We start from the raw sequence: 23,749 nt of genomic DNA on the forward strand, positions 1-23,749 counted from the left end.
CCCCAGATACAGACAGCACATAACGTGTCCCACCAGAGGGGCACAGACACTAGACCACTGCTACACCGTAATTAAGGATGCATACCACTATGTGGCTCGTGCAGCTTTAGGACTCTCGGACCACTGTCTAGTTCATCTGATCCTGGCCTACAGGCAGAAACTAAGAACTTTTAAGCCTGTGGTGAGGACTGTGAGGAAGTGGACAGTGGAGTCAAGGCAGGACCTCCAAGCCTGCTTTGACTGCACCGATTGAAGCTGCAACTTCAGACCTGCATGAACTCACTGACACGGTCACATCATACATCAGTTTTTGTGAGGATCTGTGTGTGCAGACTAAGACCTTATGCACGTACAACAACGGCAAACCTTGGTTTACACCGAACCTCAGGAGGCTGCGCAAAGTCAAGGAGGAGGCCTACAGGAGCGGCGACCGGGACCTGTTCACGCAGACCAGAAACACACTGAACCGAGAGGTCAGGAAAGCCAGGAGGTGTAACGGGGAGAGCCTAGAGAGTCACCTCTCTGCCAATCCTGATCCCTCAACAGTGTGGAAAGGTCTGCAGAGCATCACGGGCTTCAAGAAATGAAAATGTGCAGAGCCCAAGGCTTGCTAACCAGCTAAAAAGGTTCTACTGCAGGTTTGATCAGTCCTCCCACACAACGGGACCTCCTGCAGCACAATCTACATACTAACCTCCCCCCACAACTGCTCTGTCCACACCTCCATCACCGTTGTCACTGACTCTCTCTCTTGCAGAGGCCGCGCCCGCAGTCCAGATCCACGAGGAGGAAGTGCGCCAGATGTTCCGGAGACAAAAGATCAGGAATGCACCGGGCCCGGACGGCGTGTCAGCTTCCTGCTTGAAAGTCTGCGCTGAGCAGCTGGCGCCCACCTTTGCACGGATCTTCAACCGTTCCCTGGAGCTGTGTGAGGTGCCCTCGTGCTTCAAGAGCTCCACCATCGTTCCAGTGGCCAAGAAGCCCGCCATCACAGGTTTGAATGACTATAGACCTGTCGCACTGACATCTGTGGTTATGAAATCTTTTGAGAGGTTAGTGCTGAACCACCTGAAGGATGTCACGGGCCCCCTGCTGGACCCCCTCCAGTTTGCCTACTGGGCAAACAGGTCGGTGGATGATGCGGTCAACATGGGACTGCACTACATCCTGCACCACCTGGACACCCCAGGAACGTACGCCAGGATCCTGTTTGTGGACTTCAGCTCGGCGTTTAACACCATCGCTCCTGACATCCTCCAACAGAAGCTCATCCAGTTCGCGGTGCCTGCCTCCACCTGTCAGTGGATCACCAGCTTCCTGACCAACAGGAGACAGCGTGTGAGGCTGGGGAGCATCACATCTGACAACCGGACCACCAATACTAGAGCCCCTCAGGGGTGCGTCTTCTCCCCACTGCTCTTCTCTCTCTACACCAACGATTTCTCCTCAGGTGACTCTCCTGTGAAGCTCCTGAAGATAATTGGAATCAACCTCCCATCTATCCAAGACTTGTACCTGTCTAGGACCAGGAAACGTGCAAGTAACATCTCTACAGATCCTTCTCACCCAGGTTGCTGTCTGTTTGAACTACTCCCCTCCGGATGGCGTTATAGAGCTCTGTACGCCAAAACCAGCAGACACAGAGACAGCTTCTTCCCCCAGGCTGTTGCTCTGATGAACTCACACCACTCTTAGAGTCTCAGAGTCATTACTGTGCAATAACATCCTGCTCTCCACTCCTTTTTTGAATTGTCTACTATGTGTCCTCTGCATCCATTGCAGCCTGGTCATCCTAGAAGAGGGACCCTCCCATCTGTGGTCTCTTCTCAAGGTTTCTCATTTCCCCTAGCTGGAGTTTTGAGTTTTTCCTTGCCCTCTTGGGAGTTTAAGATCAGGGGATGTTTGAGAATATTTGCCATTTTTCGCATGCCCTGAGTGTTGTTGTTAGTCATCTAAATGTTGAAGAGAGGCTGTGATTTATCGTAGTCAAATTCCTTGTTTGGCACGCTCAAACATGGCGAATAAAAACTCTTGAATCTGTGCACTCTAAATCATTAAATCCATCGATCAAATTCCTCGTCCTTTGTGAACAACGCCGCGCGTGCGCCCTGACGTCAGCCTCGTCGTTATTCCACAGGTCTAATATATAACTACCGTAATTTTCGGACTATAAGTCGCACCGGAGTATAAGTTGCACCAGCCATAAAATGCACAATACAGTGAAAAAAAACATATAAGTCGCACCGGAGTATAAGTCGCACTTTTGAGGCAAATTTGTCAAAATCCAACACCAAGAACAGACATGAACCAGCAACAACAGGCTAAACAATACGGTATGCTAACATGACTTAGACACAAACGAGGAGCTGAGAACGGGCCTAAGTAACATTCTGAGTTATTCAAATAAGTTTTACATAAATAACACGTTTATCAAACCATGTGTGTCACTCCAATTCATTAAATCCATCGATCGTCCTTTATGTAAACAATGCCGCGTATGCGCCACATATGCGCTGCTGACGTCGGACTCGTAAATTGCATTTCTAATCATTCCACAGACCCATATAACGATATATAAAGTATAATTCAAATAACTATCATATAACAACAATATTATCAAACCATCTGTGTCACTCCTAATCATTAAATCCATCGATCAAATTCCTCGTCCTTTACGTCAACAACGCCGCGTGCGCGCCGCACAGATCTAGTATACAACTATATTGTAGCGTTAACAAAGTACCAGGAAACACATGGGTTTGGTAAACGGCTCTTTATTTAACAAAACAAGACTTCAACGAGCCAACAACTACTGAACTGTAACGATAAAAACATGTACAAGTTGCTACACGAAATAAAATATATCAAATAACTATAACAAATATGTTTTTCAAACCTTGTGTCACTCCAAATCATTAAATCCTTCAAACGTGGGGCCCTTCGTCATCTTTGTCATCCAGTGATAGAATCCTTTGTCCTTATGTAAACAACCGCCGCGCTGCTAACGTCACTTGCAGGTCAAATGACAGTAATCACTTGCTACATCGCGGTTCGTTTATCGCGCTTTCACTACATCATGGATTTTTGAATTTTGAAAATTTGCGAAAAAATTCACATATAAGTCGCTCCTGAGTATAAGTCGTCCCCACACCCAAACTATGAAAAAAAACGCGACTTATAGTCCGAAAATTACGGTACATTGTAATGTTAACAAAGTACAAGGAAAGACGTGGGTTTGGTAAACGGCTCTTTTTTTAACAAAACAAACTTCCAGGCGTGTGGCGGCATGGACTTCCAGCCACGAAGGTGGAAGAGAGATCCATAAAAGCCATGACCGAGCCCCATCCACCGTCCCCGGACAGCCACCCGGCCGAGCGCCAGCCCCCGACTTCTATCCATGGCGGTGAAAGAGCTCCGTAGAGTAGGACCGGGCGTGCGTAAAAGCCATAATAGTTTTTCAAACCTTCTGTGTCACTCCAAATCCTTAAATCCTTCAAACTTTTCGTCCTCCGTGTCACTTACAAACAAAGCCGCTAACGATGCCGGTAGTACGTGGGGCCCTTCGTCATCTTCGCCATCCCGTGATCAATCTTTGTCCTTTTTGTAAACAACTGCTGCGCTGCGCCGCGCTGCTGACGTCACTTGAAATTCAAATTACAGTAATCCCTTGCTACATCGCAGTTTGTTTATCGCGGTTTCACTTCTTTTTTTTTGGGGTGAAATTTTTGAAAAAATTCACATATAAGTCGCTCCTCATTATAAGTCGCCCCCCCACCTAAACTATGAAAAAAAAACGCGACTTATAGTCCAAAAATTACGGTACATTGACAGAGGAGCAAAGGAATTTGAATGTTTATTTAATGTTAAGTTGTTTAAGTTAAGTTCTAAGTTGTATAATTTAACAAGATATTTTTATAGAGAGCAAAATATTAAATATAATTTATTTAAGGTTTAAGTTTGTTTCAGAATAATATTCATTTATTTTTTTTATTTTTTATTCATATTAATGTTCCAAAAACATTTAGTTTTAGTGTGTTCAATAAATGTTTATCCTGTTCAGCCCTGACCTAAAGTGTGTTTCGAATTTTGGCTCCTTGTGCAATTGAGTTTGACACCCCTGGCTTAAACCATACATAGTTCATACATGATGATCGTCATACATGTGGTGTGAAGAGTGATGTGACTTACTGTAGTTTTTCCTGTAACAAGTCCAAGCGCTGACGGTCAATAAAGCGTGAGAAGAGGGTGATCAGGTTGGTAGGTGTGAAGAGAGGAGGTGAGAGGGATGTAGAGGGAATGCTGAGCAACTCCCTGGTTACAGAAAACACCAGCTCTGTCCTGGAGAAGGGTTGAGGGTTTTAAAAAAGTGGGGAGGACCAAATAACGGTAAATATTTTAAAAAGGCATGACTACAGACAGAAAAACACACAAGAGTACAAGCAATGGTGAAACTAACATCACAAAGTATCTCACCATCGATTGTCATCCATGAGCTGACAGTTGGGGTCAGAACTTTGCATCCTCTCTCCTTCACTCAATATCAGATAGAGCAGCGTCACACCAAACTGAACAGAAACAAAATGACACATTCAGCCTTTGTGGCCAGTTACCTGTATGGCAAGACCACTACAAAAGAATACATAATGTCACCTTATGTCATATGTCAATACATTGCAGTGTGGCTGAAATGAACTTGCTGTCCGTTAATTGGTAAAAACGGGTGGGGTTGTACTATCTACCAGCACTAGTTACTAAGTACCAGTAAAAAACCTGGATGTCAAAACTTAAACAATACTACATTATTTTAGTACCAGTATTACTTGTGCAGGCAGCCCTTGCGTGTGTCAGCAGCCACCATGCTCTCTAAGTCCTCAAAAGTAGGTGGGTCTTTCTCACTCGTGAAAGCAAGTTTGGGAGACGTAGAGACAGATGAGCTCTTGTGCTCTAGTGAACCGTCTGCAGCGCAAAGAAAGAGGCTCTATGGAGCCATTATTGGAGCAAAACTATTTGAGTATGTATAATTCAAGCTATAAATGTGCTAAAAAATCTGACATAAAATCCAATAATGTGTCAAATCTGAAAATGTGTCCATTGGTCTGTATGTGTAATGTGTTCAGTGGAGTGGTGTCAGGATGGAGAGGCACAGTCAGAAGACTCATGATATACAGTCAAACCTCGGTTTTCGAACGTCCCGGCTCTCGAACTAATCCGAATTCGAACAAAAAATTCGAGATTTTTTTGCTTCGGTTGTCGAACAAAATTCGGAGGTTGAACCTCGCGAGATGAGCCGGGAGGACCCGAGAAAACCTGACCGTGCGGTCCGGATGCCGACTGACTGACTCCGTTGTTATTGTATTTTTGTTACTTTGAGGATTGTATTAACCCCTAATAATGCCTCCAAAGAAAGCAAGTGGGAGAAGTAAAGCCACCCGAAAACACAAAGAAATGCAACAGTGAGCGCCCGGCGCGCTGCGGTTGCGCAATCAGACAGCGCACTGAGGTCCACTTAAATTTTGAAAAGTACATCAGGACTTTAAAAATATTTTCTAAATTTCAGCAACGGCTCTGTCACTATAATTTGACCAGCGCAGTGCAGTTGCGCGTTTGGCGACACGCTACGGTTGCGCGTTCGGCGGTGCGCTGCAGTTGCGCGATCGGACAAAATTAAGTTCCCTGCGCACTGAGGTCCACTTAAATTTTGGAAAGTACATCAGGACTTTAAAAATATTTTCTAAATTCCAGCGGCTCTGTCACAATGCGACGAGCGCGGTGCAGTTGCGAGGTCAGCGACGCACTACGGTTGCGGTGCGCTGCAGTTAGGGGATCGGACAAAAATGCGCAAATGAAAAAATGCTTAAAAAAGGCGTTTTTTTCTTGGAACGGTTTAAATTCTTTTCCATTATTTGTAATGGGAAAACATGATTCGGAATTTGAACGATTCACTTCTCGAACAGCCTTCTGGAACAGATTGTGGTCGAGAATCGAGGCTCCACTGTACTTTAATTGCGGCATTTATCACACACAGCTGTTCTTCCGACAAGTGTGAATTTGTAGCCATTTTATCAAACACCTTCACTCGCTGCCTGGTCCTGAGAGCCTATGAAATGCCACGGGATTTGCCTTAAAATTAGGTCATAATCCTAGTTCCGGATTGACACGTTTTCTGATTGGGCCAAGGAAAACGAAACCACGCGAATCTTTCCTGGAAATATTTGATTTCAGACGGATTTGAATGATCGACTGAAAAAATGCCAAAATATAGAAAATATATCGTTAAAGAGAAGCTAGAAATTTTAGCTGCTTCCGATGCAACTTCTATTAATGCAGCTTCTAAATAATATAATGTCGATCGCCCATTTCAGTGCCTCTTGGCGATCGGACAAAAAGTGTTCTCTATTAATCGCCCACCCCCCCTGTTGGACATAAACCTTCTCTAATTATCGCCCTGGGTGGGGGTGGGGGACGACTTATACTGAGGAGCGACTTGTGAATTTTTTCACAAATTTTCAAAATTAAAAAAAAAAAAGTGAGACCGCGATAAACGAAACGCGATGTAACAAGGGATTACCGTAATTTGAATTTCAAGTGATGTCAGCAACGCTACATGGCGGTTGTTTACATCAAGGACAAAGATTCGATCACGGGATAACGAAGATGATGAAGGGCCCCCACGTACATCGGCATCATTAGCGGCTTTGTTTGTAAGTGACATGGAGAACGAAGAGTTTGAAGGATTTAATGATTTGGAGTGACACAGAATGTTTGAAAAACTATTATGGCTTTTGCGCCCGCCCAGTCCTACTCTACGGAGCTCTCTTTCACCTCCGTGGATCGAAGTCGGGGACCGGCATTCGGCCGGGTGGCTGTCCGGGGACGGTGGATGGGGCTCGGACAAGGCTTTTACGCACGCCCGGTCCTACTCTACAGAGCTTTCTTTCGCCTCCGTGGATGGAAGTCGGGGGCCGGCGCTCGGCCGGGTGGCTGTCCGGGGACGGGGCTCGGACATGGCTTTTACGCACGCCCTATTCCAAACCCGGGCAAAATACGGCCCACGGGCCATATCCGGCCCTTTGAGCGTCTCTGTCCGGCCCGCAATCATAAATTACGTTTGATTACAACTGAATAAATAAAAAAAATCTGTGTCGTACATGCAATACAACTGTGCTGCTTTTATTTTGAAAGGCGTCGCACTTTCGTGAAGCGTGCGTGCATGTGAGCTGTGCGTGTAGGTGAACAGCGCAAAGTAATGCTGCTCTCAAAATGTGTGCTGACACAAAGAAAAGAAAAGTTGACAAGGAGTGCCACTACACGACCAGGCATGAGAAAAAATAAATCTGTCTGATAAACAGCGTGCAACAGAGGCTAATGCATTGCTAGCAAAACTGCAAGCCCAACAAGGACTTTTTATCAAACTTCACACCCAGAGATGTAGCGGCTTTGTCATTTGAGGAAAAGTTAAAGAAGTTAAGAATAAATTGTACTGGTTAATGATTGTTTTTTATTTGACCTATACACCACAATTTCACATAGCTTAATATGAATATAAACAGAATAATTGTATTCTTCTAATTACCAGTACCAGCTATTTAAAATAAATAATTTAGTGCATTTTACAATGGAAGAAAATTGAGCAGGTTTAAGTTATTGTAGGTGTGGCCCTCTGACAACTCAGGTTTTTCATGTGGCCCCTTGTAAAAATTAATTGCCCACCCCTGCCCTATTCTATGGAGCTCTCTTCCACCTCGGTGGCTGGAAGTGCCACCTCCGGGGGGGATGGAAGTCCACGCCGCCACACGCCTGGAAGTCGACGCCGGTGCTTGGGGCTGTGTGGCAGTGAACTATTTATCCATCCATCCATTTTCTGTACTGCTTATTTCGTGTAGCGACTTTTATACATTTTTATCGTTACAGTTCTGTAGTTGTTGGCTCGTTGAACTCTTGTTTTGTTAAATAAAGAGCCGTTTACCAAACCCACGTCTTTCCTTGTACTTTGTTAACGTTACAATATAGTTATATACTAGGTCTGTGGAATAATGACGAGGCTGACGTCAGGGCGCACGTGCAGCATTGTTGACTAAGGACGAGGAATTTGATCGATGGATTTAATGATTTGGAGTGACACAGATGGTTTGATAATATTATTGCTTATATAATAGTTATTTGATGTATAATGTATATATCGTTATATGGGCCTGTGGAATATTTTTAAGTGCAAGCGCCTTCAGTGGCGCGCACCCGGCCGGCATTGTTGACATAAAGGACTATCGATGGATTTAATGAATTGTAGTGACACAGATGGTTTTATAAACGTGTTATTTATGTAATAGTTATTTGAATAACTCTGAATGTTACGTCAGGCCCGTTCTCAGCTCTTCGTTTGTGTTTATGTCACGTTAGCATACCTATCGTTTAGCCTGTTGTTGCTCGTTCATGTCTGTTCTTGGTGTTGGATTTTGTCGAATAAATTTCCCCCAAAATGCGACATACTCCGGAGCGACTTATATAGTACGTTTTATTTTTTTCACGTCATTGTGCATTTTATGGCTAATGCGACCTATATTCCGGAGCGACTTTTAGTCCGAAAAACACGGTATATAATATTGTATATACATTCCATGTATTTTTTCAATTTATATTTTCATTTATATTTTTTAAATTCATTTTTATTTACTTTTATGATTCTTGGTCCCACAATGCAGAAGGAAATATTATTGAAATGAGGGGGGTAGGTCCTAAGTGTGTCCTGGATGTTACACTTAAAAAACAATTTATTTTTTGTTTAATTTATTATTTCAATTACCGTATTTTTTGGACTATAAGTCGCATTTTTTTCATAGTTTGGGGGGGGGGGCGACTTATATGTGTAATTATTCACAAATTTTACTTGATCATTAAGACATTACTGACTTACTAGTATAGTTGATCACTTCACCTGTTATTTTCACTTTAAACCGCATGAGGGCGCACTATGGCTGTGGAATAATTGGACCATCACTGACAATGAGTTCCATTCACTGACTTCCGGAGTCAGGAGATTTTATGATTTGGAGTGACACAGATGGTTTGATAAACTTGTTATTTGTTATAGTTATTTAATATATAGTTCATATAATCGTTATATGGGCCTGTGGAGTAATTTGGGGAGGGGGGGGGGGGGGGGGGGATCCAGGGAGCTTGCTTATAGCACTGTGTTGGCTCATATGTTGAGCTCTTGTTTTGTGAAATAAAGAGCCGGTTACCAAACCCACGTGTTGCCTGGTACTTTAGTAACGCTACAATATAGTTATATATGCAGATCTGTGGAATAATTGGAGCCGCAACTGATGACGAGACTGACGACGAGGCTGATGTCAGTGGTGTACGTAGTTCCGGAGTGCACAGCTGGGTTTTTTTCTTTTCTAAGTGACACAGCGGATGAAGATTCCGATGGATTTAATGATTTGGAGTGACACAGATGGTTCGTTAAAATTGTTGTTTATATTACACTTATTTGATATATCTAGTCTGACGTCAGCGGCGCACGTACTCAACAGCTGTTTTTATTTCCTTTAAGTGAGACAAGACGAAGATTCCGATGGATTTAATGATTTGGAGTGACACGGATGGTTCGATAAAATTGTTGTTTATATTATTGTTATTTGATATATAGTTTATATATTGTTATATGGGCCTGTGGAATAATTTGAACTGCAGCTGATGACGACTCCGACGTCAGCAGCGCGCCGCACACGCGCTGTCGTTTACATAAGGGACGAAGAATTCGATCGATAGATTCATTGATTTGGAGTGACACAGACGGTTTGATAATATTGTTGTTTATATTATAATTATTTGATATACAGTTTTTATATCGTTATATGGGCCAGTGGAATAATTTGAACTGCAACTGACGATGAGTCCGACGTCAGCGGCGCGCCGCACGCGCAGCGTTGTTTACAGAAAGGACGAAGAATTCGATCGAGGTATTCAATGATTCGGAGTGACAGATGGTTTGATAAACATATTATTTATGTTATAGTCATTTGAATAACTGTTAATGTTACGTTAGGCCCGTTCTCAGCTCCTCGTTTGTGTTTAAGCCACGTTAGCAAACCGTATCATTTGGCCTGTTTTTGCTGGTTCATGTCTGTACTTGCTGTTGAATTTTGTCACATACATTTCCCACAAAATGCGACTTAAACTCCGGTGCGACGTATATGGGTTTTTTTCCCCTTTATTGTGCATTTTATGGCTGATGCGACTTGTACTCCGGAGCGACCGAGTCCGAAAAATACGATATATATATATTTTATATATTTTTTTATTTTTACTCTTATTTTTAATGTTGGTGTTTTTTGGTATATAGTATATAGTACAAATAGTAACGCAGATTAAAAGTTTCTCAAAATGTCCATCGTTATTGAGTAACTTGTTACTAATGCATTATCGGCATCACTGATTCTAAGCCCTTAGAAATGTCCAGCCATCATACTGTTCAGGAAGGCAATTTTCCATAGATTTATATTTTTCATTTATGAAGTTTTATGTCCCTGAGCTAAACATGCTTTGTTCCGAAATGTGCAGATCCCAAGACCAAAAGCAAAAGACCTTGTGAACATATTGCTTAAGTTGCTAAGAACATGAACATGAAAATAATTTGGGATTTAAAACTAAAATTCAAGAGGAAAAAACAATAATAATGGACCGTTCTGTTTAATCTAATTGGATGTGGGAGTCCCATTGTCATGCAGGGTTTGACGTGTAGTAAGCTGACTCTTCTGTTGTGTTACATACAAGTGTGTGTACCTTGTTGTGTAGTACAATGGCAAGTTGACCCTCACTGCCCTGAAGCTCCTGGAGCAAGTCTGTGAGGGCAGAGCTTGATAAGGACATGATCACCGCAGAGACAGGCTCCACTAACAGGCACAGCACCTAATAATGACAGAGAAACATCAGTCCTGATGTGCAGATACAATACCTGTAAAAAAAAATAAAAAAAAATCACTTCCACAAATACTGTACTTGACAGCAATTCCAATCTACTGTAGATCCTATCCCATACTTTAACCACCCATCCCCCTCAACATCATGACAAAACAGTTTGAAGCCATCACCTTTTCAAGTGAGTAAAAGGATTGGACCTTGGAACTGACAGGACTAAATTAACAAAGTTAATAACATTTAATATTTGGTGGCATAAACCTTGCATTAACTTTGGACCCAGACCCTATTTTCACGACATATTTGCATCTCTAAACCAATAAAATGCAAAATCACGATGATGAAAAAACACTGCTGGCTAACAATTGAATTCTGACAGAGGCTTATAAACTTAAGAGGTAATGGCTGCACTCACTGGTCATTTCTCAATATAAAGAACGCGGAGTACACCAAGTGTAATCTTTCTAAGACACACGCATGCACGCAGGAACTATATTGTGGTTGAATCTTGTCGCCAGAAACGCTTGCAATATATTTGGTGTGAATACAGCATTACACATGAACCCATTACTATATTATTTCATTCATTAAATGTTTGGAACAAAATGTTCTTATACTGTACACTGTCTTGTTTAATAAACGGCAAATGGTGTGGTAAATGGAGTTACATTCAACCTAAGTTTAAAAAATATGTGAAATCATGATTCAAGAGGAAAATCCTTTTTTTTTTTTTTTTTTTTTTTTTACTTACTACGTTTTTTTGGAGGCCGATTGAGCACTCCAAATTGTCTGTAGGTGTGAGTGCGAGTGTGGATGTTTCTTTGTCTCTGTGTGCCCTGTGGTTAGCTGGTGTCCCCCGCCTACTGCCCGATGACTGCTGGGATAGGCTCCAGCACGCCCACGACCCCAGTGGGGACAAGCAGTACAGAAAATGGATGGATAGATGGACTACGTGTTTTTCATCAGTTTAATGTTTAATATAAAAGATTTAAATGGAATTCATAAGAGGTCGTGTATGAGAGTGATTGATTATATTGTCCCCCCCAAAAATATTCAAGTGGCATTTGACTTGAGACTTTTTTTTATTATAGACACAGGATGACAAAGACATTTTAAGCACCTACTGTATATAGTAGAATTTATTTGCATGTTTTAGTGCCGGGGGTCCAATGTTTTTGCAAAGGGAGCCAGATTTGATTTACAGCGGCTGTCTGGATTCTCGTGGAATATCAAGAAGAGGGAACTGTAGCGGATTACCCCCCTCGAAGACACTGCCAGGACAATCGAGGGCACCTCCTGCAGTTCTTCGCTTTGAATTGGACATCCACTTTTCTTTGATTTTTTTTATATTATGTATTTTATGTACTCTCTCTGCATCAATTGCAGCCTGGTGATCCTGAAAGGGAGATCCTCCCATCTGTGGTCCCTTCTCAAGGTTTCTCATTTTTCCCCTAGGAGTTTTTTTCTTTAGTTTTTCCTTGCCCTCTTGGGAGCTTCAGATCAGGGGATGCTTTGAGAATAATTGTCAATTTATTTTGTATATGTGAAGCCCTTTGAGACTGCTTGTGATTTAGGGCTATATAAATAAACTTGACTTTATTTAGTTAGATGAAATGTATAGGGGGCTGTATTTGGACTGACATTCCTCAGCCATTACCATTGTAAATTAACTAGTAAATATGTAACTTTACTGTATGCAGGTTGATATTGCAAATGAGAATATATTGTCAGTGGCATCACCAGCATAGTTAAAGATTAAAGTATTAATAAATTAACAATTTTATGAAAGTTGAATGAATGTTTTCATTACATGTATTGAGTTTGTTTTATTATTGTTTTTGTTGTATTAATGAGAAGGGTGCTATTGGTGTTTCGACAGCAGTAAACAGGCCAGGTAGTATCATGTCAGACTTTTAATCCAAATTAAATCATTCTCCGTTTTATCTTTTTTATTTTAACTTCATACACAACAAAATACTTCATAATCCCTATTCTTTTTGCTGATCACTGTGAGTGGGTGGCGCGGACGTGTCTGTAGAGTTGGTAGTAAATAGAGCATTCACCAGTAGTCCGTGGGTTATTTCGTCTTTCCCTGTGCAGCGTCACTGGCAGAGTCTCTGATCTTAGCGTCGCCTTAGTCCTTGGTGTGCGGACATTTGAATGAGGAATTGTCTGTGTCACTGATTATCAGATTATCACAAATGGACACCACCTGTGTGCGCGTGAACTGGGAAGGAACGGGGGTGACTGCGCTCGCACCTGATCATGAGCGCTCGCTCATGTGCGTTCGTACGCGTTTCATTTCTGTGGCTTGCTCGGGGGCGCGCAGGTCCCCGCGACAATGCCAGCGGGCCACATATTATTGATTTTATGACACAATGCTTCGGGCCGGTCTAAATTTACACACCGGATTTGGCCCACGGGCCGGACTTTGGTCATGTCTGTTTTAGTGTGTCTCAGTATAATTGTAATTTAATACCAACTTTGACTTCTTAAAAATCCTAAATTATGACTTCAAGCCAGAGCTCAGGAACTTTATGCAGCAACCTTTGAGCACTATCAATTTGAAATAATTCCCTTTTAAAAATGAAGAGAGTGTGCCCTGCGATTGGCTGGCAACCGGTTCAGGGTGTCCCCCGCCTACTGCCCGATGACGGCTGGGATAGGCTCCAGCACGCCCGCGACCCCCGTGGGGACTAAGCGGTTCAGAAAATGGATGGATGGATGGAAAATGAAGAGATCAAAATTAAAAATAAAATGAGATTCACTTAATAATAAAAAAAAAAAAGACGGATTAATGAATTATTATTATAATTATTAGTCGCAGCTCCAATATGATAGTAAAAGGTCTTGATTACCTGGTCCTGCTTGTCCTTCTTGGCCAGGGTCGGAAGGTTTCGAGCAATTGCCATGACAACGGTGGCAGCATGAGAGGCGGGTAGGTAGGGTAGGAGCCTGGAGATGAGCCGCTTGCCTTTCCTCACCGACATGATCATTACGCAACGTTCATCGCTCACCCTTTCCAAAGAGCACAACGAAAATAATTAGTGTGTGCAACATGTGTTTCTGTGGGCATGATAAAATCTTTCATTTATACAGTATACCCTCAGTGGTTCGCAAACTGCCATTTGAAAACCATTCTCTGAAACACACACCTACGGTTTTGGCACTAATGAGTGGATTACTAAAAATTCCCTAATTTATTTTTAAGGGGTCATTGCCAGGGTGGACCTGTTGTGTAATGTCTCCACTTCACAATACATAAAAATATAAATTACCGTATTTTCTGCACTATAAGGCGCATCTAAAAACCTTATATTTTCTCGAAAGCCGACAGTGCGCCCTATTATCCGGTGTGCCTTATATATGGACAAATATTTATTCGTGGATGAGGACTAATTTATTAAAGTAAGCTTTACGTCAGACCCGGGGGCAAAATACGGCCCGCGGGCCATATCCGGCCCTTTGTGCGTCTTTGTCCGGCCCGCAATCATAAATTACATTTGATTACAACTTAATAAATTTAAAAAATCTGTGTCGTACATGCAATACAACTGTGCTGCTTTTATTTTGAAAGGCGTCGCACTTTTGTGCCAGGTTTGTGGCACACAGGTCGCTGTATTTAAAGAATATAATATGAGTCGCCACTACACGACCAAGCATGAGGAAAAATACAGAAATCTGTCTCATAAAGAGCGCGCAACAGAGGCTGATGCATTGCTAGCAAAACTGCAAGCCCAACAAGGACTTTTTATCAAACTTCACACCCACAGAGATGCAGCGGTCAGGACAAGTTTTGTCATTTCCCGCAAAACTGCCAGAAAAAGTAAGCCGTTTACTGACGGAGAGTTTATTAAGGAGTGCTTATTGGACTCTGTTGCACTGATAAGCCCGGAGAAAAAGAGCGCATTTGAGAATGTGTCATTCTCCCGACGTAACGTAACAAGGCGGGTTCAGGACACATTGATATGTTTCTATAAATGTGTTGTAATTCACAGTTTGAGGAAAAGTTAAAGAAGTTAAGAATAAATTGTACTGATTAATGATTTTTTTTATTTGACGTATACACCACAATTTAACATAGCGTAATATAAATATAAACCAAATAATTGTATTGTTCTAATTACCAGTACTGTTAGGGTTTTCCAGGTTATCTTTATCATAGGATTATGTTGGAATGTAGACTATAATGATTAACCAATCTTGTCTTGCTCTCACAACGCAGTAAAATAAAGTGGTTGCATTCTCTGCTTGATTGACCAGCTGCAGAGGAAGCAATCAAAGTTGTTCTGTTTCCCACAACATCGTAAAACACCCCCTGCTCTGATCTTACCAGAGGCCGGGGGTTCACCAAACCTGTCCACTCTCACCCCCACTCTGTTCCTCCTAATAAATATGCCCTTGCAGGAAGGAGGGTTCAGACCTCCATTCGAACATCGCTGCACGCACAGCGACGAATGGACTCTCCACCTGCAGGTGTCTAAAAGGACGTACTTGTCTCCCGTGTGGTTCTTGCAAAATAAGTTGGAGTGAGCAAATCTCTAACATTTTGGTGCCGAAACCCGGGATCCCTCATACCCGCTATCTGGCTGACGAAGGCAGACGTGCTGCATTGTCGACAAGCCAGCGTCCATTAAGAGGACCTGGAGGAGAAAGTCCTGGGAAGAGAATTCTTTGCTGGGCCAGCATCTTACGTCTGCCTTCGTCTGACAGAGGTGGATTGACAGGACCCGGCAGTGCAACGAACCAGGGGACAAGTAATTTAAAGGCTTGAAGTTGTGTGATTGTGTTGTTGTTTGTGAAACGCGTAAAAAGGTGGAAGTGCACAGGAAAAAGTCAGTTTTGTGGAAGGAGGGGGTGTTGTAGAGTTCCCCTCTGGATGAGGTGTCTCTTTTGGAGCAGTGGTTCTCAAACTGTTTTAAAATCTCAGTACCTCCGTGGATCATTATTTGACGACCACTGTTCTAAAGAGTACAACTTCGCGTTGGCAGGGCTGGGGACAAGGACTGTTGTCTTTAGTTCCCAGGGAAGGTGGGGGGTGTTGTAGAGTCCCCTCACTGGATGAAGCAGCTCCTTTTTTTTAAAAGGAGGACTTCGCGTTGGCAGGGCTGGGGACAAGGACTGTTGTCTTTAGTTCCCAGGGAAGGTGGGGGGTGTTGTAGAGTCCCCTCACTGGATGAAGCAGCTCCTTTTTTTTTTTAAAAGGAGGACTTCGCGTAGGCAGGGATAACTTGTGTGATTGAGTGTGTGACTGGTAGGATAAATTGACTAAATAGCAGTTCTAGCATTGATCCACGGCATTAATACAGGCTAGTAATTTGTTGAAAGGTCAATTTAAACCTGCATTGAGGATCCTCAAAGAAAAAAAAAATTGAAAAAAATTGTAAAACCTTAAACTACTGAAATTAAGATGGGAAATAAGAACGGTAAGTCTCTTGCTCTGCTCTTCTTTGAGATGAGAAGTTCATGGCAAGTAGATTTCTTAATTGTATGCAATACATGCTGAAGTGGTAGAAGTGCTACAGTGTGGTTGAAAGCTTCACAAGAAAGAAGAGAACAAATCCAAAAGACAAAAGATAGAAAGTTGAAAAGTGATGAGGCTGCCATTCAATTGAGATTTGAAAAATAATTCTTTGTGCATAGTGTCATCCCATTCAATGATGCAGATGAGAGTGCTTATCAGCAACATCTTAAAATTGCGCTCCTCACTGGTTTCCCCCCTGACTTAGGTAATTGGGCGAGGAAACACTTGGTGGAAGCGGACACTGCTTGGTTTACAAAAAACATGCAGTGGCCCAGAGACGCTGACAAAGGGATTGAGAAAGGCAAAAGTTCTGATGTATTTCATCTAGATGATGATAATGATCTAAATGAAGATACAACGATCTTCTACCAAAGTTCCCAAAGGGGCAGAGGAAGAGTTAGATACCAACAATGTTGCAAGCCACCATTCAAATCAAAACCCCCATCAGATTCAGACAACTGTTGGAACTGTGGGAGACGAGGACACTTTGCACGAGAGTGTCGTTTTGCAAAATAATACCAATCAAAGGGTGGAGGAAGGAGCAGAGGAAAAGCCACATTTTTAGCATGACAAGCTTCCTCCTCTTTGACCGTTCATACTCATACAAAGAAAGAATTAACAGATGTCCATATGACAACAAAACATGTGATTCACGGGTTATTAAAATGTTTTCTTATTAGAGCTCCTGTCCATACAAGAAGTATGACAATGCTGTTTGTATGCCCAATGACAAATGACCAGAGATCAAATTGTGTTACACTAAAGTTAAAATATGCAAATCAAGTGGTAAAGAAATACAACTTGCTTCTAGAAGATAAATAAATAAAATTAGAATGTGCTGTCCTCGTGTGCATGGGAGGGACCAGCTCATGATTGACCACAGGAAATGGCCAGCCTGTGACGAATCATTGGTGCTGGGACCTACCTTCCGCACGCGAGAGCTGTACATGTGTGTGCGTATGGGTTAAATTGATGAAGATTGGCTGAACTTTTAGTATAAAGAAATTTGCTAGACTGTTGTCTATTCAATTTACACCGCAGAACAGAAACAATTCGACAGATAAAAAGGAGAGGAAAAGAGGGAAGTCTGTTTGCGAGCAGAAACTAATCCACACTAGTGCATGTTAAGTGTCGAGCCCACATGAGAAATTCGAAGAAAAAAAACGACAGAACATGCTTTCAGGAATTGAAAGAAGCTAAATTGTGAATTTAAGATTTTGCAATGCTACATTTAATAGGAATAATTGATCGGTTGTGTTATAAGATTATACAAGATTCTAAATGCAAGATAAATCTGAGAGATTGAGTTCTTCAAATTTAAAAACAAAGAAAAAATTCAGATTAATTTGCCAGTTTATTTTAGTTAAGTTTTTTTTTAATTGGTGGATTGTTCTACCAGGAAACTTGAGTTGAAAATGATATATGAATGTTGTGTGGTGAGCTTGGATGAATTGGGACCAATGTGATAGGAAGAATCCTTTTTGGAGACTGTGTGAGATGCATATGATGAGCATTGATGAATGATTGCCTGAATGAAAGGTTGAATGGTTGAAGTCTTTGGCGACTACTATGGAAAATTAGTAGAGCGACTTTGATGAAAGAGTGATTTTGAGCAGGTTGAATGTTAGAAAGAAACACGTAGCTTTTGGATTGATAATTACAACTACAAAATGGTGCCTGGGTCTGAAGCACCTTTGACCTTTGGCGAAGGACAAGAAAAGACTGCTGTTGTGCTTGGAGGGGGACAAGTACACTCCGGAGGAAATACAACATCCTCTGGGATGGAAAAGACAGTGAAAAGCGGAGGAACTCACAATGATGAAAATTGACTCATTTGAACAATGGACTCATTCAAGAGTAATGGATGGGGTCGCTCTGAAGCAACAACAAAAGAACACCAACTTGAGAGGGTGAAGTGCGGCAAAAAGATATGGACTTGGAGTGTCCGACAACCAAATCGCACTCCTTGCTACGGCGTTACCAAATTTGGTGAAGCTTGGTTCAAAGTGGAAGGGAGGTTCATTGTGCACTGAGTTTGACAGAACTGAGGAGATTTGATAAATTAAAAAAAAAAAAAAAAAAATTGAAAAATACGTAGGGCTACAGAGAAAAGCATTATAATCAGAGATTGAACGGATTTGGATAAAACAAATAGGCTAAAACGGTAGGAAACAAGAGCAAGATCTGATATTTTGGCTCATCAAGCTTAAGACGTAGAGGTCGAGTTATATAAATTTTAGAACAGGACATTTGGCAGTCAGGAGGAAGCTAGGTTGCTCAATGTACCTACTCAATACAATAGTAAGATTTTTTGTACCACAGTGGAGGTTGGATGGTCAGAAAGTTAGGTACGTCCAATTTTTGACATTCACACAATCATGCATAGGAGTCACAAGGCGACAGTTAACAAGACAATGACTGCAATAGGGGCCACCTACGACTGCACCGACATGAAAAAGTAGAAGTGAGAGAGCAGAGTATGGGATTATATGCTAAAACGTCTGCTATACAGTTACCAATAGGAGATTCTATCAAAAGAAGCTACATGAGAGATGGATTAGAATCCCTTTGTCTGTGTGTTCTGTGTTTGTGCGTGATCTCTGTAAAATTGTGACAGTCTGTTGTTGTTCGTCTGAACTTTGTATGCCGTTTTGTGTATGTGTGCGTGCAGATGTGTGGGTGTGTGTGCGCACACCCTGTGTGGGTGCGAGCGTGTGAGGAGAAAGAAGGCATGGGTAAGACAATCTCTTTTAAACCAGGAGGCAATAAATGGCAACGCCCCTGTCATAAATAGTCTTTGGTTAAAGGGAATCATTAGGAAGTGTCCAAACTCTTCCCGCAAACACTCCTATTTGCCAGTTAAATGGGCACTACAATTGACTACGAGAGTTGCAAGCAACAGATGAAGAGCAGTCCTTGGCAGATTATATGATCAGGACGCTCAAACTGTGTCAAAGACAAATTTACTGCCGCCTGATCTTTCCTCCTCACAGGTCGACAACCCCATCAATCCAGGAGACTGGGTCTACATCAAGGTCATCAAAAGAAGGAACTGGGCCAGCCACGACAGAGGGACCATTCCAAGTCTTGCTGACTACACATGTTGCATCCAAGGTTGCAGGACCCACAAATGCATTAACGACGACTGCTCTCCAGGAGGAAACTGGATGGGAGCTTTGGACATCACCGCTGTGTGCCAGGATGAGAGAGCCGTTTTCAAGGTGTAAGGGCTCTACTACCGACATGGCTGCACCATCGGACGGGACCTACTTCATCCAGAAGTTCAGAAGCACTGCCTCACCTCCATCCTGTGAGTGCACGTGCCTGTTCAGAACGGATCGTGGTTTTGTGGTCACCAGAGTTGTCCGATGCTGCCTGCCAACTGGACACGAGTGTGTGCGCCAGTGTGAGTGACAGACCACACCTACAGACTAGAAGATCATCAGCTGACGAAAACACGAGCACATATACAACTTCTTAGACGTGACAGATGTGATAATGATAATGAGACGTGGATTGCGTAGATGCTGCTCTGTTGAGCATGTATTACGGAAACTTGTTGATTTGACCATCAAATATGCTTCGCAAGTAATGGATACACTGATGTACTGTTTCTGTGTTTTTCTTTTTGTTTTTTATTGATAGCATTCTGGTCGCCTAAGGCAGAGGGGCCGTGTAAGAATTTTCCTGCTAATAACATCTGGCCAGCAGGCTTTTCACTTACACAATAAGTTTGATCTGGGGTATTAAGGTAATGCCTCATCTTCACTGGAAAGTGTTGCTATCATTGTTTGTTGTTTTTTATTTTTACTATTCTTCTTTCTTCATTATACATATATATGTGTTTTTTTACTTGTCTTTGTTGTTTGGGGTGGCATAATCATATGATAAAACAGGAGGGAGATGTTAGGGTTTTCCAGGTTATCTTTATCATAGGATTATGTTGGAATGTAGACTATAATGATTAACCAATCTTGTCTTGCTCTCACAACCCAGTAAAATAAAGTGGTTGCATTCTCTGCTTGATTGACCAGCTGCAGAGGAAGCAATCAAAGTTGTTCGGTTTCCCACAACATCGTAAAACACCCCCTGCTCTGATCTTACCAGAGGCCGGGGGTTCACCAAACCTGTCCACTCTCACCCCCACTCTGTTCCTCCTAATAAATATGCCCTTGCAGGAAGGAGGGTTCAGACCTTCATTCGAACATCGCTGCACGCACAGCGACGAATGGACTCTCCACCAGCAGGTGTCTAAAAGGACTTACTTGTCTCCCGTGTGGTTCTTGTTAGTTAGTTGGAGTGAGCAAATCTCTAACAAGTACCAGCTATTTAAAATAAATAATTCAGTGCATATTACAATGGAATAAAGTTGAGCTGGTTTAAGTTATCGTTGGTGTGGCCCTCTGACATAACTCAGGTTTTTCATGTGGCCCCTTGTAAAAATTAATTGCCCACCCCTGCTTTACGTGTTTATTTTGTGTGTTGTGTGATATTAACGTTTGAGCAACATTGAGTTATTGATGTACAGTCAAACCTCAGTTTTCGAACGTCCCGGTTCTCGAACAAATCGGAATTCAAGCGAAAGATTCTAGATTTCTTTGGTTCGGTTTTCGAACAAAATTCGAGGGTCGAACGTCGCGAGATGAGCCGCAACGACCTGAGAAAACCCGATCGCGCGGCCCGATGCTGACTGACCCCGCTCATTATTTTATTTTCATTACTTTGAGGATTGTATTAACCCCTAATCATGCCTCCAAAGAAAGCAAGTGGGAACAGTAAAGCCATCCTAAAACACAAAGACCCTCTTAAAGCAATGCGACAGTGAGCGCCCAGTGCGCTGCGGTTGCGCGATTGGACCAAATTAATCTCCCTGCGCAATGAGGTCCCTTTAAATTTTTGAAAGTACATCAGGACTTTAAATATATTTTCTAAATTTCAGCGACGGCTCTGTCACAATAATGCGACCAGCGCGGTGCAGTTGCGCGGTCGGCGACGCGCTACGGTTGCATCTAAGTAGATTAGTTATGTAGTTCCAAAACAATTTTGCAAATCGAAAAACGAAAACCTTTCTGGGATAAAGTTTATAAAGTGACTATGGTCTACCAGTGCCATATGACCATCTGCAATTTTGTGCTATTTAAGGTCCCTAACCGCCACGAAAAGCCAGGGTCGACTGTCCATTGTCCCTACCTGTCATCCCACTCCTTCTCTTGGAGAGAATTACAGAGCTGCATAGTATTGGTTTTGTGCTGCTCCAGTAAGGTCTCCCTGTCCTCCTCTGGTGCATGGACAAAACGTTTCTCAAAGTCTTGGACCTCAAGCAGCAAACTGTAGATCTGAAGACGGTGAGTGAAATTAAACTTTCAGCACACGGGTTGAATTTGTAGAAGGTTCATCAGATTCTCAATTTACCTTCTCCACAGTGTATAGAATCTGTCGTCTTTTATTCCAAACCTGCTTTTCTCTCTTTTCCTGGTGATGAAAGCATGCAAAATGTCAGAGAAAATATTCAAGAAGACATAAAATACAGTACGGTGTTTCTGAAGGTAACAAACAATTTATATCGTTTTCTCAAAAGTAAAACACAAACTTCCGATGTACCAGTAACAGAACACAGCATCAATTTGAGTGCAAAATATGTGTGGCTTTTGAAGTATTTGATGACAGTACTCAAATTCTCAATAAGGGGAGCTCAGTGGACTAGTGGTAGAGTGTCCGCCCTGAGACTGGAAGGTTGTGGGTTCAAACCCTGGCCAGGTCATACCAAAGACTATAAAAATGGGACCCATTGCCACCTGCGTGAAGTTGGCCCCTCCAACCTCGCAAAATTTAAGGAAAATAGTCTGATTCGTTTGTGCTTCGTTTGTGCCGGTTTGTGCAGCAAAAATCATCGTTTGTGCTGCTATGGTTTTTTAGTTATGAACGATTATTTTATAGGTCATCCAGAGTTCACCCAGCCCCCCCTTTCCCCCCAAATTGACCCAAAATGGTACCGTCCGTTTGTGCTTCGTTTGTGCTGGTTTGTGCAGCAAAAATTTTCGTTTGTGCTGCTTTCGTTTCGGAGATATTACATATTTATTTTTTAGCGATGACGTCATCGAGCCCCCCCTTTTCCTCCAAATGGACCCAAATTGGTACCGTTCGTTTGTGCTTCGTTTGTGCTGGTTTGTGCAGCAAAAAAATTTGTTCGTGCTGCTTCCGTTTCGGAGATATTGGGCATTTAATCTCTAGCGATGACGTCACCGTGAACTTGGCCCCCCCCCTTTTCTCCAAATGGACCCAAAATGGTACCGTTTGTTTGTGCTTTGTTTGTGCTGGTTTGTGCAGCAAAAAGTTTCGTTTGTGCTGCTTCCGTTTCGGAGATATTAGGCATTTAATTTCTAGCGATGACGTCACCGTGAACTTGGCCCCCCCTTTTCCCCCAAATGGGCCCAAAATGGTACCGTTCGTTTGTGCTTCGTTTGTGCTGGTTTGTGCAGCAAAAAGTTTCGTTTGTGCTGCTTCCGTTTCGGAGATATTGGGCATTCAATTTCTAGCGATGACGTCACCGTGAACTTGGCCCCCCCTTTTTCTCCAAATGGAACCAAATTGGTACCTTTCGTTTGAGCTTCGTTTGTGCTGGTTTGTGCAGCAAAAACTTTCGTTTGTGCTGCTTCCGTTTCGGAGATATTAGGCATTTAATTTCTAGCGATGACGTCACCGTGAACTTGGCCCCCCCTTTTTCTCCAAATGGACCCAAATTGGTACCTTTCGTTTGTGCTTCGTTTGTGCTGGTTTGTGCAGCAAAAACTTTCGTTTGTGCTGCTTCCGTTTCGGAGATATTACACATTTATTTACTAGCAATGACATCACGTAGCCCCGCCCCCCTATTTACTTCCAAATGGACCCAAAATAAAATAGTGCCGTTCGTTTGGGCTTCGTTTGTGCTGGTTTGTGCTGCAAAAAGTTTCGTTTGTGCTGCCAAGGTTTCGCAGATATTACACATTTAATTTATAGTGATGACGTCACCGTATTTCGTCGCGAATTTCAAGCTCCTGGACTGGAATGCTCCTGATGTAGGACGAATACAAGGTAAATATGTTCTTCGTCTTTTTTTCTTCTTTTTATCTTGCAGAAAACTTTCACTGCGGGAAACGGCTTTTGGTACGAGGGTATTTCTGTTCTTATTTTTTTATTGTGCTTATTGATTAATTCCCTTGTTATCATTACCCCATATGATCATTATTTTCAATTAAATCTGACGTGTAAAAGGTTCACTGCAACCTAAATACCTGGTGAGTCTATGTTTGTTCCAAAACATTGATT

General features: G+C 42.4%; 1 protein-coding gene across 1 annotated transcript in view; it reads right to left on the reverse strand.

Moving 5' to 3' along the window:
• patl1 (PAT1 homolog 1, processing body mRNA decay factor) overlaps window positions 1–23,749 on the reverse strand; it is a 78,455-nt gene that overhangs the window by 12,157 nt on the left and 42,549 nt on the right. Inside the window, exons 14-19 of the mRNA XM_088372467.1 lie at window positions 21,857–21,916; window positions 21,635–21,780; window positions 13,779–13,938; window positions 10,786–10,911; window positions 4,474–4,565; window positions 4,189–4,338 (exon numbers count right to left, since the gene is read on the reverse strand). Coding sequence (XP_088228593.1) covers window positions 4,189–4,338; window positions 4,474–4,565; window positions 10,786–10,911; window positions 13,779–13,938; window positions 21,635–21,780; window positions 21,857–21,916 — 734 coding nt within the window. The remainder of the gene's footprint in view (window positions 1–4,188; window positions 4,339–4,473; window positions 4,566–10,785; window positions 10,912–13,778; window positions 13,939–21,634; window positions 21,781–21,856; window positions 21,917–23,749) is intronic.

The sequence above is a fragment of the Syngnathus floridae genome, chromosome 4, assembly GCF_059516105.1.
Source record: "Syngnathus floridae isolate MCC-2025c chromosome 4, RoL_Sflo_1.0, whole genome shotgun sequence".
NCBI classification, from domain to species: domain Eukaryota; kingdom Metazoa; phylum Chordata; class Actinopteri; order Syngnathiformes; family Syngnathidae; genus Syngnathus; species Syngnathus floridae.